Source organism: Pelmatolapia mariae, linkage group LG22, assembly GCF_036321145.2.
Source record: "Pelmatolapia mariae isolate MD_Pm_ZW linkage group LG22, Pm_UMD_F_2, whole genome shotgun sequence".
NCBI classification, from domain to species: Eukaryota; Metazoa; Chordata; class Actinopteri; order Cichliformes; family Cichlidae; genus Pelmatolapia; species Pelmatolapia mariae.
Genome location: NC_086245.2, coordinates 18,421,037 through 18,439,844, shown reverse-complemented (window position 1 = coordinate 18,439,844; position 18,808 = coordinate 18,421,037). Strand labels below are relative to the sequence as shown.

Here is an 18,808-nt window from a genome sequence, read left to right as displayed (position 1 = left end):
TGACCAATTATGCAAATTAGGTGATGACATCATTTAGCGACTTCTAGCGACTTTCAGGACAACCAATAGCGATTTTCCTTACTGAGGAGTTGGCAACACTGGCTCCGACCTGAGAAATGTGAGATTCTCCGCAAAGAGGCACACTGACTCCAGCAGAACAGAATTACCACCTCCATAGTGGGAAACTGGAGTTTTTGGCCTTGAAATGGGCAGTATGTGACAAATTTGTCGATTACTTATACTATGCGCCCCATTTCACGGTCTTCACAGACAACAACCCCCTGACCTACATTATGAGCACAGCCAAGCTCAATGCTGTAGGTCATCGTTGGGTGGGGCAGCTCGCCGACTTCCATTTTGAAATCAGATATCGGCCAGGCAAACAGAACATTGATGCAGACACCCTTTCACGCTGTCCACTTGACATCAGTGCCTTTATGGATAAGTGCTCAGAAAGACTACCAGAAGAGGCAGTGTGTGCCACTTGGGAGGGAACTAGGACGGCCAAAAAAAGAGATGTAGCATGGGTGGCGGCCTCAACATAACATCACAACACCAGACACATGCAGACACTGAAGCATTTCCAGTCATCAGCCGCAAAGAGCTTTCAGATGAGCAGCAGAAAGATCCTGTTATCAGGAAGTTGTTAGAGTTAAAGGAGAATAACAGAGATCTAACTGATGAGGTTCGTAGAACATTTGACAAGCCCACAAGGAAATTGTCACGAGAATGGAGCAGGCTGCAGGTGGAAAATGGCCTACTCTATAGGAAGACTCCCAGCCAAAAGCAGTTAGTCCTGCCTGCCATTTACAAACAAACTGTCCTCTCCCACCTACATGACAACATGGGGCATGTTGGCGTGGAAAGAGTCCTTAGCCTAGTAAGAGATCGCTTTTATTGGCCCTTTATGAAGAGAGAGGTTGAGGAATATATCACCAGACGATGTCGTTGCATTAAGCAAAATAAGCCAGCCTTACCTGACAGAGCACCTATGGGGAGCCTTACATCGAGCTCACCCCTAGAGCTCGTATGCATTGACTTTCTGCACCTTGAGACCAGCCGGGGGGGGGTATGAATATATACTGGTTGTATTCGACCACTTCACCAGATTCGCACAGGCATATCCCACTAAAAACAAGGCTGGAAAGACGGCTGCAGATCGAATCTTCGGTGACTTCATCCTGCGGTTTGGGTATCCAGCTAAGCTTCACCATGATCAAGGTCGGGAGTTTGAGAATGAGTTGTTTAGGGCTCTCAGACAACTGTCCGGTGTAAACCATTCTAGAACTTCCCCATACCATCCACAGGGCAACCCTGCAGAGAGGTTCAATCGAACTTTGCTACAAATGCTCAGGACGTTGGGCGAGAAAGAGAGAGAGAACTGGAAAGATCACCTGTCTCACGTTGTTCATGCATACAATTGCACCAAACATGAGTCTACTGGGTTTTCTCCATATTTCTGCATATTATTACCTTTATGGTCGCCATCCACGTCTCCCCGTTGATCTCCTCTTTGGATTGGTAGCTGAGGACGAGGCCGACACTCCAAGTGGATATGTAAAACGATGGAAGGAGAAAATGATCGAAGCATACAAGATAGCCAGCACGAACAGCCAACATTCGCGTGCCAAAGGCAAGCACTATTATGACAAACGAAACAGGGGTGTAACCCTACAACCAGGTGACAGGGTTCTTGTTCGCAACCTTGCAGAAAGGGGAGGTCCATGCAAGCTAAAACCCTATTGGGAGAAAACCATCTACATTGTCAGAGAGCAGGTTGGTGACAACCCAGTTTATAAAGTCAGCCCTGAGAACAGAAGTCACCACACTCGCACCCTCCACAGAAATTTGTTGCTTCAAGTTAATGATCTACCAGTAGACATTCCAGATGTTTCCATGCCTGATAGGCCACCAAGGGCAAAAGGAAAGTCGAATCAGCCCTGTGAAACGGTTGAGCAAAGAGAGAATGGTGATGTGAGTGGATCTGAAACAGATGAGGAGGCACCTTGTTACTGGCTGCGGGTACCCAGAGAGCCATCAAGGACCAATCGGGACATTTCTAATCAGGTTCCAGTGAGTGGGCCACTGGTTAGTCCTGAAACACCTGGAGGCATGCCGGGTGGAGATGTTCCTATGGGATCAGAGTCTGACCGAGCGAGTGTAGGAGAGATGGAGCAAGAGAGAGATAATGACATTTCACCCTCTGTTGAGGAACCAGAGTTTTGCGAAGTGCAGCTGGCGCCCCAGACCAGTGATCCCAGTGAAAACATTCAGGGGTTCCAACCTGAACCTCAGCCTGCACTAAGGAGATCTACAAGGGAGAGAAGACCTGGCCAGATACTGACCTATTCTTCCCTTGGTCAGCCAACGTATCAGCCACGTCTTGCTGTTAGTTCTATAGATGTACAGCCAGTGTTTTATATGTACCAGTATCCACAATCGTACTGGCATTCAGTCCAACCCATCCATATGATGCCTGGTGTACACTCAGCAGCCACTTACCCTGTCTGCTGTTAAGTTTAAGACAGACATCGGACAGACCTTGTGCTTATATAGTGTTGGGTATGCAGAAAATGGACAAAATTGGAGCACACCCATATGTATTTGTAATATGTGTGTATATTGAGTGAAGAGTTGGAACTTGTTTTAGAGTTAATGCGAGTGTGGACTGTTGATTGCAAGTGTCGGGAGCCACTTTTGTTTGTAGGGGAGTGTGTGGCACACCCAAAATGTGTGACCACTTTTGTGTTAATCATCTAATTTAATTTGTTTATTTATTTTCTGTGACTATGAATATTCAAAATGATTTTGGAAACATGACCAATTTATGCAGTATATTATTTTGGACTGTACAGAAGGACAGGAAAATGGAGCAACACCTCAGGTGGAACTATTATTTCAAGGCCGGTGCACCCCAGTTGCGTTAGGGGGATGGACTTCCGCCCACTATTCAGATGCAATCTGAGAGGCAAACCGAGTGCACTGTGTCTTCATTGCTCCTGAACTTTACCTGTATTTGCAGGGATTTCTTCTTTGTTATTGTGGCACCATTCCTGGGGCCCGTAACAATATAAAGTGCCTTCAAGTGATTGTTGTTGTGGCACAATATAAATAAATTGAACTGAACTGAATTGTTAAATGTTTAACATAAGTTACAGTGATGATGTATCTCAGTTAGAATCCAACCACCTTCATAATACTGTAAAGTGTAGAAGTGAATTCATATGTCATTTGATAAATAGAGATGTGTTTATGATGTAATAATATGTGCATTTCCATTTATATTTACATCGGGGGTCTCCAACTCCAGGCCTCGAGGGCCGGTGTCCTGCAGGTTTTAGATGTGTCCTTGGTCCAACACAGCTGATTCAAATAGCTAAATTACCTCCTCAACATGTCCTGAAGTTCCCCAGAGGCCTGGTAATGAACTAATCATGTGACTCAGGTGTGTTGACCCACGGTTATATCTAAAACCTGCAGGACACCGTTCCTTGAGGCCTGGAGTTGGAGACCCCTGATTGACATGTTTACATGATGTGTTGTAGCTACCTTGTTGGTTCTCCTGCATTTACCTAAGTCTAGGACTTCCTGGCTTCTGATTGGTTAGGGAAGTCATGCGGGGAGTCAAAACAAGGAAGTTATGTTGTTGGGGTGTTCCAAGTAATCCCTCTCCTTCTTGCTGTTTATAATAATTATGAGAGATTTTGTACCATATATTGAACCCTCATAGTACCCCAGTAAGCAGCATGAAGACATTCACACCTGATCCAAAGTAAAAAATGGTTCTAGAGACCCAGAATGTAACAACGGACAATAACACAAACTGAACTGTGGTGATTCTTAAAGCCCTTTGATAGAGTTATTATCAACAATAATCTTGATTCAGAGAGCTGATGTAGCTCTGTGGTTTTCAAACAAGAACAACATCTAATTTTGAAGCAACTTTATAACAGCAGAGGTCAGCTGTGGGTTTGACAGCCTGTTGTTAAAAAAACATTCAACATTCAAAACATATTAGTAGGTTATGGCCTGGAAATGGAATACGTACAATTATTTTAGACTTACATGATTTGCCACCCGTCAGTTATCCAGATTGTTTTTGATGATGGAGATAAAAAAGGAAACACTGAAGCACCCTTCTTTAGTATTTAGAGAATCTGACGAGCTCTTATTATGGTCGCTTCACTCAGTTAGGAAGCTTTCTAAACAAATCTGACTACACTAACACAGCCTTACTCCAGTCGTGTTATTCACCTGTTTGCAGATTAAACTAATTAGTTGTGAGCTGTTCCAACAGGTGTTTTTTTTTTTTTTTTATTCATTTATTTGCCCTTGTTGTCCTTTTCTAAAATGTTTAGTTGGAGTTAAAATCCATATAAACATATTTCAGTTGTTGTCCTTTAATAATTCGTTTTTCTTTCCTTTTTTTTCATATCACTGTATCCTGTATTTATTTTCACTTTACATGCTGTCACAAGATTGTAATTTGAAGTATATATATAAAGTATTAAATATATCCACCTGAAGTAAAATAACTTTTCCAAAGTGACATTTCTGAAAAGAGTGACGCAGAATTAGAGCCATGATAAAGGTCAGAGTTCACCCTCACATGTTGGGGAGGTGACTCAGCCAGCTGTTATCCTTGCGTTTGACACTCTTGGCATCTGGAAGCCACAAATTTATGCAAATGAGCAGCAATTAGTTTGTGGATGCTCATTTGGCCTAATGTACTCCCCAGAGACGACTAGAGATCAAAGACGAGATAGCCGAGGGGTTTCCAGGATAGGCTAAAATTTCATGAATACTGATATGTCGTGTAACATCCTGGCTGACCTCCCTGCAGTCAGAATTCTGCAGAATTATGTACCATACCAGAGGAGTCAATTTTCTCTTTTGGCAAAGCTGTTAGTGACAGCACCTCAACCGCCTGTGGAATCATTAGCAGAGGAAGCTCACCATACTGACACTATCTGAACAAATAGCCTCTCAGAAGAGACAGGTAAGCCAAAGCCTCAGACCCTGTGGAGAGAAATGTGAGTGGCTACCTCCTGAATGCTGATTAAGTCACAGGGGAGGGCATCCAAGTCCCAGCTGAATATCAACGATAAAATTAAAATCTCCCTACTTTCTTCAGTTTTGTCCTCGGTTTCCCTGAACCCCTGACATCAGCTGCTGAAGTGAAAAATGAACAACAACTTAAGATCAGATTCTGAGAGTGATCGATTGCTATTCCGCTCCCATTTCACAATGAAAATGATAATGACACACACTTGGAGCAACACCTTGGTCCCCAGATCTCCAGACAGATGGCATGTGGCAGTTAGAGCATGCCCTCAGCTGCGTGCAGCTGCCCAGCAGAGAGAGACTGTCGCTCAACCATCTACTCGTCCCCTACACTCCGTCGGCCATCAAAATTATATGACCAATATGCTCCCTTTCAGCGGAGGCTCAGGAGAACATGCCATTATGGCCCGTTTACATGATGTGCTCCATCCAATATAACAGAAAGTGTGAATGTTTTGAGTTTATTTAGGCCATAAACCTTGAAAAACACCAGATCGAAGTGGAACAGACTCATTAAGAGCGTGTATTTTCCTTCATATTCATAATTTAATCCTTTCATGCAAACTTGCATCTCTGAAAAGGGCCAAAAATCAGCTGATGGAACCGAAAAGATTGAGCAAAGTCGGAAAATTACTTTTTTTTTTTCTTTTTGCTCGAAAATAAGTGCAAGCAGATGACAGTCAAGACGCGCATACATTCATAATTAATGTGAAAATTGGCATTTTGGTGCAGTGCAATTTTCTGTGCTTTCAAGAGCATCGCACTTTGAACAAGTAATTACTCAGGCAGCTTCGTGAAAGTTGCTGTTAATTTGTTTGTTGAGAGAAAGCTGCAGACACACAAGGAGGAGAGACAGAATTCAAACCAATTTTGGAGTACCGCTTTACTGCCTGCTACTCCTTTTTCTTGTCAGCCTTCTTGTGCTTTAAACAGCCTCTCAAGACTTTAAAACAGACTAATTATTTTAGACAGTGGCACTCCTGTGGCCTGGAGGGATCCAGCCCGATGCAGTCTGCATGGAGACTGTCACATAATGAGGGCGCAAATGTCGGGATGCAGGCAGGGGAGCACAGTTCAGACCTGTTAGACACATGCACACCGATGGCAACACAATCTTTTCAGTGTTTGCAGAGCATTTCATGATAACACCTAATCTTTGATTCTATGTAACGTGCTCATCTTTGTTTAGCATTTTTTGAAAATGCATTAGACCCTTACATTACTTTATCTAATGTTGTGTTTCTCTTGTTTTGCTGGTGCTGGGGGGACGTCTGTCAACTGCTGAAGTTTCACCATTTCATGGTGTGATGGCAGGAAATATTTACTCTGAATTAAATGTGTTGTTATTTCAGTTTGATTCATTTGATTTAAGTTATTTTGGATGGTGTGACAGTTCAGACAGGCTCCATCCCTCCAACAACCCTGAGCTGGGTGGTTGGATGATGTTAAGTTCAAGCAAGTGTTAAATAAAATGCTTTGTTTCTGCATAGTTAGTTATTTTGTCTGTTTGCTGGTCCCGTGTTACAGTTCCTCTTTGTGCTCTGTTTGTTTGTTCCATTTTCTGGCACTTTAATTTGGTCTTGTTTAAAGATTTAATTTGCTGTGTTGCGTTTGTGCGTTACTTTATCATCCAGCCTGATGCAGCTTCTGTTTATTTCACGTGTTATGATCTGGCATTTTTGTACAGTTCCTGTCTTCCTCGTGCGTGACCAGCACACATTCCATGTTCGTATTAGATCTACACTTTGATAAATATAGTCCACTCTCTGGGCTGTTTAAAGCAATGTGGAGTTTGAATCTTCTCTTCATGCTTCCTCCAGTTTCTTTCCACATGCATGCATGTTAACTGTTTGGTTATCTGCCTTGTTAGACCTGTGATGGATCAATGATCTGCCCCGTGTCCACTGGGATAGGCTCCAGTACCCACTACTCCCACAACCCCATTTGGATAGTTGGAAAAAGCAAGACGGAAAATGAATACATGTTTAACTATGAAAAAAAACTGCTTTAGAATTGCCAGCTAATGGCAGAATTATTTTTGATGACTTGATTTTTCTAGTTAATGGATATTGAATGGTGACAACGGCAACTGCAAAGCAGTTAAACCTTAAATATGAAACTAGTGCCAGATTAAATAAAGTTAGCATCCAGATGTTTAGATATGCCTCTCTAATTAAATTTTGTCATCATTCGTAGATGAAATAAAAGCATAAAGTATTCATTTGTGTAATTTGTTGAGGTATGTTTGTTCCTTCCTTTGAAAGCTGCCTGTATATGCAGCTGTTTAAACAGATAAAGGAGCAATAAAGAAGAAATGTTAGGCTACCACATCCTTTGACTCACAGAGCCTGCCCTTGTGTCCTCCAATTTAGCGGCTTAATGGTGCGTTAACACCACAGAGAAAGGACTGTTTGGTTACAGTGTGCAAATTTGCGTTTGATTTCCAAACCTCACATCTCACAGTAAAGTGACTTTGAGAACAAAGTATTGTTCTGCAAGGTGAGCTAGTCTTCTGGTGTACAGTAAACTGTAGTGAGACACGACATGCGACACGTCAGGCCGTTAAACGCCGCGGATCGTTTTACTCAAAGGAGTCAAGCTTTAACAAACCTGTTTGCCGAAAGCTTTCTGTGAACAAGAGTTTAATAATTGTGTTTACTTAGCTGATGCAAATTGTCCTGGCTCCAGTTGGGGGACATTAAAAACAACTCAATTAATTTGACTTCAGTACCCCCAGTAAACACAATGCCCTCTCCTCCCAAAATGACCAAAGCGTTGCCATGGGAAAGACCAGTATAACGGCGGATATAAACAAAGCACACACAGACAATGAAGCCACCTGTCTCTTCTGCATCTTAGCCCGCTCGGCTGAGCCTCTCATGTGTGGATCTCAAGCAAAAGACTTCCGCTTCAGGCAACGCTTTGGGAGAAATGCTCTGGCAGCCTTCCCGGTAAAGGGATACATGCAAACTTAGTGAGATAAGCACAAAGTGAGTCCAACAAAGTGTATTCTGTCATGTCATGATTGCAAGGCTTTAAATTTTAAAAGAACTATTCTTGGAATGAAATCATGATCCATGAAAAATACAGAACACCCACTCAGTGTAGTTTTGCTGCTTCTTCGTGACTTTCTTGGTCTCATCTGACCATAAACTGTCTAGATAAGAGACGCTGTCATTGTGATGTCATGTGCTGATTAGTGGACTTAGTTTGCTTAGCCCTCTAGAAGTCTCACGACTCAGCAGTAATCTTGAAAGGCCAGTAGGAAATTATTGTGGCTGGGTGGTTAAGGCTAGAAAAGTTAGCTGACTTTAGCAGTTACACTTGCTGTTGTGAAAATTTCACATAAATTCCACTTTAGGGTGATGTGAGGGCCAGCCTCTGTTTAATGCCCCCTGTCAGTCATTGCAGACAGGCAGATGTCTGCTAATTAGTCTGGCCATGTCCTAAATAATGTATAATTTGCAATTAAGTTCTGGAAAAATGGACCAAAATGGTTTCTTATACCATTCTTTAAGCATATTTCTTTCTTCTTTGCTGTGAAAATTGGTATTTTAACAACTGGAAGGAGCCCCGCCCCGTGGCAGACTGAGTCTACCCTACCTCTCGCCACGCGACAGAAACAGTCCAACGGATCTTTTGGGAAAACAAGAAAAACCACATGATAGTGGTTTTTCCACTACGAGTTCAAAGACAGCCTAGCAATGGGCAGGCACAAAACAGGACACTTCCAATCTGATTGGCTAACGGGAACAGGTATGACAGTTTAAACACAGGTGATACTAATAAGTGCAGGCCAGACGTTTAAAAGCAGACAGGTGGACAGGAATAAGGAACAAATTAAAACAGGAAAGTAAACAAGAAGTATCTTAAAACTCTTTCAAAATAAAATACATCAAATATCGCTGATAAATATGAACGCATCAGGCTAGACAACACAGCAAGTCGAACCACTGATGCTCACCCTGCTTTCTTCTACATTTATGCTACTGTCACTCTCTATGTTAGCTTTTCCTATTATCCACTAATTGCTGCTCCATATTGGCTGCTCTTCAGCAAAGGTCACACAGTCTTGCTTTCAAATGAACGTTGGATCCATCTCAGAATGACCGCCTCATAAAATCCTCATTATTCAACGCACCAGTAATCAGTCATTGTGATTTGCTGCATTGCGTTCTAGTTGATTTTAGCCTGATTAGTCATTTCTCATTTCGGCCGTCTTTCAACTATGACATCACGCTGTAATCCTTGTCCTGGAGGCACTGGGAAATTTTCCTGGAATGACTCAAAAGACACTGAGAGTGGTGGCTGCGTTGCACCCGTGGCTGTGTTATTCACTATCAAAAAAGGCAGGCGCGATCAACAAAAGCCTTTCCCAGCATCCCCTCCCGTTTGTCTAGACAGGTCACGCCACAAAAACAACAGGGCTCGAATATTAAAACGTTCACATTCCTTTAGTGCTCACAAACTTTTTAATCAACTTTTTGGAGGGGAATGAAACCGCGGCGGCCCTCAGTGTGGGGGCAGTTTGTTGATCTTTTTAGTTTATTTTCTCATTTCTAGTAAAAGCTGTGTGTTCGTGCGCCCTTGTAAATCTGTATGTTGCTGTCCTGTTGTGGATTAAACAAGGTTGTTTATTTGAGGGCACTGATCTGCAGATATTTTCACTGCTGTAAAAAGATACATTTTAATGGAATCAAGTGGACTTGTTACTTTTTTGTTGCTTGATAAAAACAAAAAAACGCAGGAATTCAAAAAGCTATTATGTGCTGTAGATGATAATTTTGTTATTGTACTCTAGTGTTATCATCATAGAAGTAGTTGAGCGTTTTAGGGAAAGTCACTTTCTTATAAAGACTCGGATGAAAAGATTCTTACTTATGCTACATTAAGCTACATTTAAAAAAGACACGGGGGGGGGGTGGATGGGGGGGTTAGGTTGGCTCTTCCCAGTCCCCAGATGTCAGCCTACTCCTTTAAATGAGATGTTTTGCCTGAAAACAGTGAGCGTAATGAATATTTGCCCTCGGGCCTTTGGTTATAGACTTTAAAGGAGTACATTGCAGTGCCTCATAATCCAAAACCAAGGACAATGATCTTTCCAGCCATAACATTAAACAAGTGCTGCGAGTGTCTAACATCGCCATAAAAGTAACGAGCAGCAGTTGCATTGCAAAATGAGATATTTTTGTGGGAAATGTGAAATATTTTACAATGAGCATTTTACTGATAGATGCTTTTTCAGTATCCAGGTGGTAATTCATGCTTTCCGAAGCATATATGTTGTTGCACAGTGGTATAAATGGGCTGACAAAGATGTTCCACTAAAAGAAAGAAACACAGACTTAAACAGTCTCATCCTTGACTTGAAATCTTTCTTGGTCCATTTATGAGGAAAATAATCTTGTTAGTAACTCTTTAAGTGTCTTTAAATGAAAATTAATCATCCCCCTTTTTTAATCTGTGTTCTCACAAAAGGAGTAAAGAAGCCTCCATGTGAGCCTCACAAAGAAGGACTTAAAGGGGAACTGATTTTCTGATGTATGCTGATGTTAGACATGGCAAAGTGTCACAGTATGTGGAAGAAATGTCCATGAGCTAAAAGCTTCAGACTACTCTAAACAGTAGTATCAGACAGTTTTTTCTACTCTTGATTCTGTGTGATGTCAGTGAGCTTGGATATCCAGCTCTGGCTGTCAGCAGAGCAGCCCCACCTGACCTGGTTTAAAAACCTTTTGTTTGTGTGGGGTAGCCAATCAGGGAGGGAGGCCTTTTTTTGTCCCCCAGATAGAGAAACTGAGGCACACTAAGGTCCAATATGAGCTGTGACTCATGCAAAGCAACTCTAAAAGAGTTCAAGAATAAAATATGGAGCTGGGAATAAGTATAAGATTTGTCTTTTGGGCTGTTAACGTGTTTATGTGAGTTCAACTAATCTCAACAACTCATCAGCATCCTGTTGAAACAAAGCCTACACAGCAGTGGAAGCAGGAGAGCTGCTAGCACTGACAGTTCTAACTGGGTTGCCTTGGCGATATCCGAGCTTTCACATCCCATCAGGTGAAAGGACCGAGGAGACGGTTAACTCTGGATGACTTCTGCTTCCCTGTAAGAGCAGTCGGACTGTCCTTTCATCTACCATAAGAAGAAGAAGCCAGATGAAAATAACACACACTTGGTGATAAGAGTAAAGGTTCCACATTGGCTACCAGGAACATCACAGGAACACCGGAGTAACTAGTTTACAATATACTGGCTCACATGTTGCTTAAGAACATAATTTTTTGAAAGTGGAATCTTTATATAACTTTTTGGCCATTTTTTTTAAATTAATAAAATATTTATTTGCATATCTGAGTTTGTGTTCTGCAATTTATTTAGGTTTTTCAGGATTTTTCGTGTCCACAGTGAGGCCACAATCTAGGAATTTTCTCCTTTTCAGGGGTCACAAGCTAAAAACCTCAGCCGACTCTAAATGAACCATCTTCAAACCTCAGTGAGGAAACAAACTAAAAGTACACATAGATAAAACAGGGTCTCAACTGTCTCTCAGTCATTTTTGAGTTCATGTCCTGTAATATTGACCTAATCTGTCTGCAGTGCCACTCACATGGAGGCTGTTCCATCATTTTCACATGAGAGGATATTAGTTCTTTGCAGCCACGGCAGTAACATCTGCGCAGACGCACTCCTGTCTTTTTAAACGACTCCTGGCTCACTACAAAAGTGTCTAATATACTCTGGAAAGACTGAGCTCAACAAGACTCCAAGGATGGTTTACCGTGTCCTAATTTGATTAGAGTGCTGCAAAGAATGTGAAAGCAACCTCTGGGAAAATGAAACACAAAGTAGCTTTAAGAGCCCAGATATCTCTCACAGTGGTGAACCACGTGAACCAAGCTATTTTAGCATGTTAGTTCCTCTGATAGGTTTGACAGGATGTCACATTTAAGTACAAGTTAAAAACATCAGAAAGCCGTGGTTTCAGTTTTACCGTATACTTCACATGTCAATGCAACCAGCAGTCATTTTGCATTTCAGTTGAAGTAAATGAAATGTGAAGGACATGAGGTGTAGGTATTTGTTAGAAGTCCCCCAGTATTCTTAATTTTTGTGGGTGAAGTAAAAATCTATTTATGCGACGCCTTTCTTTTTAGTGTTCAGATTGCAACCTATATATAAGACACTGTGATGAATATTTGCCTTGCAGCAACATCTGAGTTCTTTCAGGAATAATAAACTGCACAAATAAATTAATATGTTCAAAACAGTTTGGAGTAATTGTTTGTTATGCACAGGCTTCAAGAGAAAAGTGCACAGTGCAGACTACTAAAATTCTAACTACTTACGCTTATCACTGCCATCAGTGAGGAACAATGTGCAGTCTTTCTGCCGATGTAAAGCTGTATCATCCCACTGGGGCTTTTAAAAACTCAATAACCATGTTCCATCGTGTTCTTAAGAGCTTCAGTGGAAACGGTTTACTGTCTGGAACACTGCAAAACTGAAAAGTGGGTTTATATGCAAAAACCAATGTAGCTTTTTGTATGATGGTCCTTTTGCCACCTGCTATTTGTTTGGAGTGCTAGTTAAATAGCAAAGTGGACAGATGGTCTTAAAAACACTGTAAACACTCGTTGTAGTTTGAGGAGGAGGGATTCTTCATTCTGTGAGAAGTTTTTCATCCAAACTTTCCTCCAGTTTGTTCACTGGGCCAAATCTTCACCTTATGACCTGTTGCTTCTGGCTGCATACAGTGCATATCTCACTTCTGCAAGCAGGAACACAGGCAGGACGTTAGGGTCCCCTGAACAAATATTGCTTAAGGCGCTTTTTGTTAATTATTAATTCTGATCTACTTCCTGCTCCCTCTCTCTGGCTCCTGGAATCATCTGAATCGGCTCTGTGTTTTTTCAGAGTTGATTAATGCAGGCATTTTACTTTCTGATAGTCTAAGCCAGGAGAGAGCAGATTATCCAAGCAGCTTAGGTTACTATGGTGACACCTCTAATAAAGGTGAGCCCAGATGAAATGCAAAGCTACCTCATAATAACCGGTAAATCATGCACATTTTCACTAAAGAGCACAGATTTCAGCTTGTGCCTTTAAAACCGTGTGGTCAAATCAAAGTTGGAACTTCATGTTGTACTGAATGCCACTTTAAACCAGCAATTTGACCTATAAACCCATCAGGGAGCTGTTTCCCAAAATCACAAATCAAGTAGGCAGTACATTTGTTTTCCCCTTAGACTTCTATATAGCTGGGTTCCTTTTTACAGTCAGACCATAGACCATCAGTGTAAAAGATGAACATAGCGTCCAGGTCTGAAAAATGAAGCGAATGCAAAAGTGCCAAAAACCTTCATCAATTTTAGTCAACCGGGATGTTTCATCTGTTTTTTGGTTGTTGTTTTTTAAACTTCTGGGAAAACTGTCTAGCTGAGCCCTCCTGCAATTGAGTCACTCATTTTGAGTCATACAAAATAGAACTTTGAGTCCATTAATGGGTTGCAAGATATGTATTTTTACTGGCCAAAACACAACCTGGTCACTGGTGGTGTGACAGTGATATTGGACAAAAAGGCCTGGCTTGCAGTCTCTGGTCTAATTCATCCCAAAGGTGTTCTATGGGGTTGAGGTCAGGACTCTGTGCAGGCCAGTCAAGTTCTTCCATATCAAATTCACTCATCCATGTCTTTATGGACATTGCTTTGTGCACTGTGGTACAGCTATGCTGGAACAGGAAGCCCCACACCAACAGGATCCCCCCTCCACCAAACTTTACACTTGGCAGAATGCCATCAGACAAATACCGTTCTCATGGCAACCGTCAAACTCAGACTGGTCCATCAGATTGCCAGAAGGAGAAGCATGATTCATCACTCCAGAGAACACGTCTCCACCGCTCTAGAGTCCAGTAGCAATGTGCTTTACACCACTGCATCTGAGGCTTTGCGTCACGCTCAGTGACGTAAGGCTTGCATGCAGCGGCTCAGCCATGGAAACACATTCCATGAAGCTCTCTACACACTGCTGTTGAGCTAATCTGAAAGCCACATGGATTTTGGAGGCCTGTAGTAAATGATTCTGCAGAAAGTTGGTGACCTCTGCCCACTATGCCCCTCAGCATCCACTGACCCCAGTCTGTAATTTTACATTAACTACCACTTGTGGCTGAGTTGCTGTCATTTCCAATTGCTTCGCCTTTGTTGTAATACCACTTACTGTAGTAGCAAGTGTGTAGTAGCGAGGAAATTTTAAAACTGCACTTGTTGCACAGGTGGTATCCTGTTATATTTTTATCATGCAACACTGATAAAATTAATCAACTTAATTTTAAACATATATTTCCACTCTGTGTGCTAGATCGCTAGATTGATGTGGCTTTAGTTTCCTGTACTTTTTGCAGCAGTGTTGCATTCCCCTTTTTATGTGATCACAGCTTCACAGCCTGAAACTGAAAGCCTAACTTAAGAGAGAAAGTTAAGAACCACAGATTTTGTCAAACCAGCTAAGGTAAAGAAAGCCTGGCTGTGTACAACTTCCTTTATCTTATACCTCTGGTGATTCTGAGAATAAGAAGAGAGGATTAGCCAGAATATGCTCATTGCATAATCACTTGTAATTGACAAGTGATTAGCCAATAAGTCTGCAATTTCACAGTCAGACCTGTCCCTCGCTCTTAACATTAACCTTCAGAACACAAAAGGTGTTGATGACAAAACTCTTCTCCAGCAGGACCTCATTAACCAGTGGGAGTCATCGGGTATGTGATTCCATGTTTGTTTTTTTTAATACTGTCTATGATCCAGAGTAATCACCCCCTGCTGGCCATTAAAAAAAAAATACAAGTTTCAGGTACTTCTACATTGACTTTACTTTTGAGACCCAGTATCTACATCCATCTTTTATGGACAGTCAACCAACAATTAAGAAAATGTATCATATGCAATGATGCACTGAATCCATATTGTGTTTCTCTTACTCTAATAATCAAACATTAGAGCACAGACAACAAGACTCATTTCAAAAAGAGACAAAGATTCATGGTTTACTTAAACTTTGGGTACAGATAACAAAGACAAGCTCCACAACATTTTCTTCAGATGTGCTGGAGTGAGGATTACCCTTAAGGGCAGAACGAACACTGCTTGTATTCAGCGAGCAGCTCTGACACTGCTGTCTGGGTGAAATGAGATGAAGTTGAACCACACAAGGATCAAGTAACAAGACACACTATAAATAGAGAAAAAAAAATCTGCTCTACTTACAGAGTCATGACAGTTTAAGTCAGATGCATAAAGCTTTTTATAAAACTATACATTCTGTGATTGGAGAGGCTTTTGGGAGGGGATGCAAATCAGGCTATTCAATTTATCTCAGATAGCTGAATTCATATTTGCTAAGGCCATATGGCAACAGAGGATGTTGAAGATTGTGGCGTTAAGGCAGTAGCGTCGATGTAACTAATAAAAAAATGATGGACCAAAAATCCACAGCTGGACTGACAATATTCAGGTAGGAATTATGACATCTGTGCTTTAACAGAAAACAAAGATATGGATGTTTGCTACAGGCTGAAGGAGGACAGTGTAACAGATTGTGTTCGGTAAAGGCTACTCTACACTTAAGTTCCAAAGCAATTAGCCTATTTTGAAGAGCACGAAAAAGCGGACATCATTCAGCTCCCGGCTCGCTTTTGATCTCCTCCATCCTGCTGTAATGAGCGGCCAGCTCCCGAAGCACGGCTGTCCTGCCCAGGTGATCGTTCCTCCTCTTCTCCATGATCATGTCCTCCAAACTCTGAAACTCCAGCACGTGCGGCTGTTTGCCCGTCATGAATATTTTCAACCTGTAGGGCTGCTTGCCTATGCGTATCTCCCCACCCATTTTGAACTCCCTCTTGCCGAACCTGCACCAGGCTGCAAAACACTCAGAGTTTCTCCAGCTCAGCTCCCGGTCCTTTAATCCCACCTGCTCCATCGCGTTCTGCACCACCATGTCCGGACCCAGAGCTTTGAATTTGTACAGCTCGTTAACAATCCGACACCTCCTCCCTTGACTCGCATCGGTCAGAAAGCTGTTCTTTACCTCGGCTCTGTGCAGGTGCACCACCTGGAAGTCTCCCACATACACCGCCCAGTGCGGGTACTGACCCGTAGCCACAAACTCCACCAGATCACCTGGTTTGCATTTGTTTAGCAGATTCTCTGGGGAGTAAACTTCCAGGTTCACCGACTTTGCGCTCTTCTCATAAATACATTCGTCTCTGTTGTAGACGGCGCATTCCACCTCGTCGCGCTGGTCGTACTGTTTCTCTTCCTGATTCGGGTCTTTATCGGAGCCGTCTACCGCGCAGCCGTCCTCCAGCTCGTCGTCGTCGTTGGAAAATATGTAAGAGACGCCGATCCGCGGACCATCCTCGGCGTCCACGCCGTTGGGGTCCACTGTGGGAACTTCTGCGTAACTTAAATGCGACAGCCTGTCCATCTGGTTCCCCATGCCGCTGCTCACCTGGTAGCAGCTTGTGTAATGTGATCTGATGCCGAAGGCTGTTACCGGTCGCCAAACATCCCAACCATCTGCCACAAAAAGGCTAAAAAAACTTCCTTCGCCCTGCCCTCAGACAGGGTTTTGTCCAAATTACGCATAAGAGTAACTCCGTTTACCGAATGCGCCGATAACCACTCGGTGCCCCATCAACAAGTGGAGTTGGGAGGAAAAGACAAACTGCTTACAGATTCGGCGAGGACAAATATCCCTCAGGTGTAGCCTCACCTCCTGTTTCCCTGCGTAAAGTTACGTCCGCCCTCTGTCGCAAAAGAAACGATGAAAGCAAAATCCTCCACAGACACAACGACAGAGCGACGCGTTTGCCTACACACGTAGATATAAGCAGCTCAGGAACTGAGCAGCGTGCCACACCGGGTGACTCGGCATCAGCAGGGACTCTCTCCAGCTACACGCAGCGCCGCTTTTAAAGCGGAAGTGCGCGTAATTTTCACCACCGCATCTTTAATATCCGCTCCTGCTCTCTAATGAGCCGTTTCGTTCACTCGGATTCTCAGTTCATGCTCAGACTGACTCATTAAACTGTAAAACAAAACACACAAACATTTTATTCAGTTAGTTGTTTGCAGTCAGATGGATCTACTTTGAGTCTGTTGGTTATTTTAATTGTAAATATAGTTTTGGAACTGAGAATATATGTATATTTGTGAGAACAAACAGACTAATTTTATGATTACTTTTTAGTGCTCTGGTAATTACTGCAGGCATACTGTCATGGTCTTAACATGTATGTAAGTGTTTGTGATGTTCTTTGATTTGTGGTGTGTATTGGAATGAAAGCAAATCAGTTAGTCAATCAAACTAGATCCTGGAATGATGAATCTATAGATAAGTGACTGATGCCTTGGTACAAATTACCACTGTCCTATAAGGGGACAGTGGAGTGGGGTGTGGGGGCGGGGTTCTAACATCTGGAGATATTTTTACAGTTTTGACCACCTCTCTGTCCTTGAATGAGCTGAAGCTGCCAAGTACTTTGCCTGCTATCTCCTGGAGGGACCATAATATTTCCATTATGTTTGTACTGGCTCGTAGAATGCCTGGAAGTGCTCGGTTATGGACTATTTTCTCACCACTGTATCCCTCCGTCGAAAGGAATATGCTCCCCGAAATGGCACACACTGCTACTGCTGCTGCAGCAACCTCTGTGTGACAACACCTGTATGTGAAAAGGCTTGAGGAACAGGACAGGTGCTGAGGGCTGCAAGCAAACTTGCAGTTTAAAGGAAACACATGTTACATTATGAAGAGAGAGAGACAAACTTTGCAGGGTGAATGACCCTGAGTGTGACCTCAGTATAGTTTCAGTGTCATTCTGTCCTTGGTGACTACAAATGCAGAGTCACCTATTACAGATTTCTGCAGTTTAAGCAGGTAGAAAGGCCTCATTTAAGGACTCAACAGATTAGCAAGGAGACCTTTGGGCAGCACTCCTCCAGACTATCAGGTTAATTAAGAGACTGAGCTTTCATAGAGCTGCAGAGGATCACATTAAGTTATTTCCCCGTAACCCCCGAGTAATCCAGGACGAATGTTTTTCCAGGTTAGTAAGACTGTGGCAGGGTCACAAAGTGCATCTGTAATGCAGATTTTCAGGTCACAACAGTGCCACTGACCGTTAGCACTCCAGATATGGATACAGCACTGTATGTAACTGTAATTCCACTTTTAGAGTTACATCAGCACATTTTTTTCTAGTTGAACGAATATAATTAATCTAATCAGGCACAAGAGTTTGTAGACTTGTGACATTTGTGAGCCCCAGATGCTCTACTGGAGTATGAGGGTGTGCATTTGTGTCATTGTTTGACCCGATACTGATGCAGCTTGATTCAAAGATCATCTACTTCTGATTTCTCTTGAAATGACGTAAAAATGACAAAGCAGCAGACTGCTGCGTATAAGAGGCTGGTGTAATTTCACCATTCACAAGCGTCTCATCCAAGTTTGTGCTCATTGTGTGAATATGCACAATTTTTTTTCAGGGCTTTGTGTGTGGCTGTGTGTGCGCGTGTTTTACTTTCCTATAATTTCACTCTGACGCCCTGCAGCAGTCTCAGTCTGACACTGCATATGATAGGAGTCAAAAATAACATGCAGAATGAATTCAGCAGATGTATTACACCTTTACAGAAGATGAGGTTTTATATCAACGCAGGCTGAAGGTGTTGGG

At 42.5% G+C, this 18,808-nt stretch overlaps 1 protein-coding gene across 1 annotated transcript; it reads right to left on the bottom strand.

The window, feature by feature from the left end:
- Positions 1-14,918: 14,918 nt before the first annotated feature.
- lratd2a (LRAT domain containing 2a) lies at positions 14,919-17,018 on the bottom strand. The gene has a single exon (XM_065469459.1). The coding sequence runs from the start codon at positions 16,564-16,566 to the stop codon at positions 15,742-15,744; it is 825 nt and encodes a 274-aa protein (XP_065325531.1). The 5' UTR covers positions 16,567-17,018; the 3' UTR covers positions 14,919-15,741.
- Positions 17,019-18,808: the final 1,790 nt, after the last annotated feature.

Excerpts from the sequence above, each read along its gene's own strand:
- lratd2a (XM_065469459.1), bottom strand. The coding sequence starts at position 16,566 with ATGGGGAACCAGATGGACAGGCTGTCGCATTTAAGTTACGCAGAAGTT.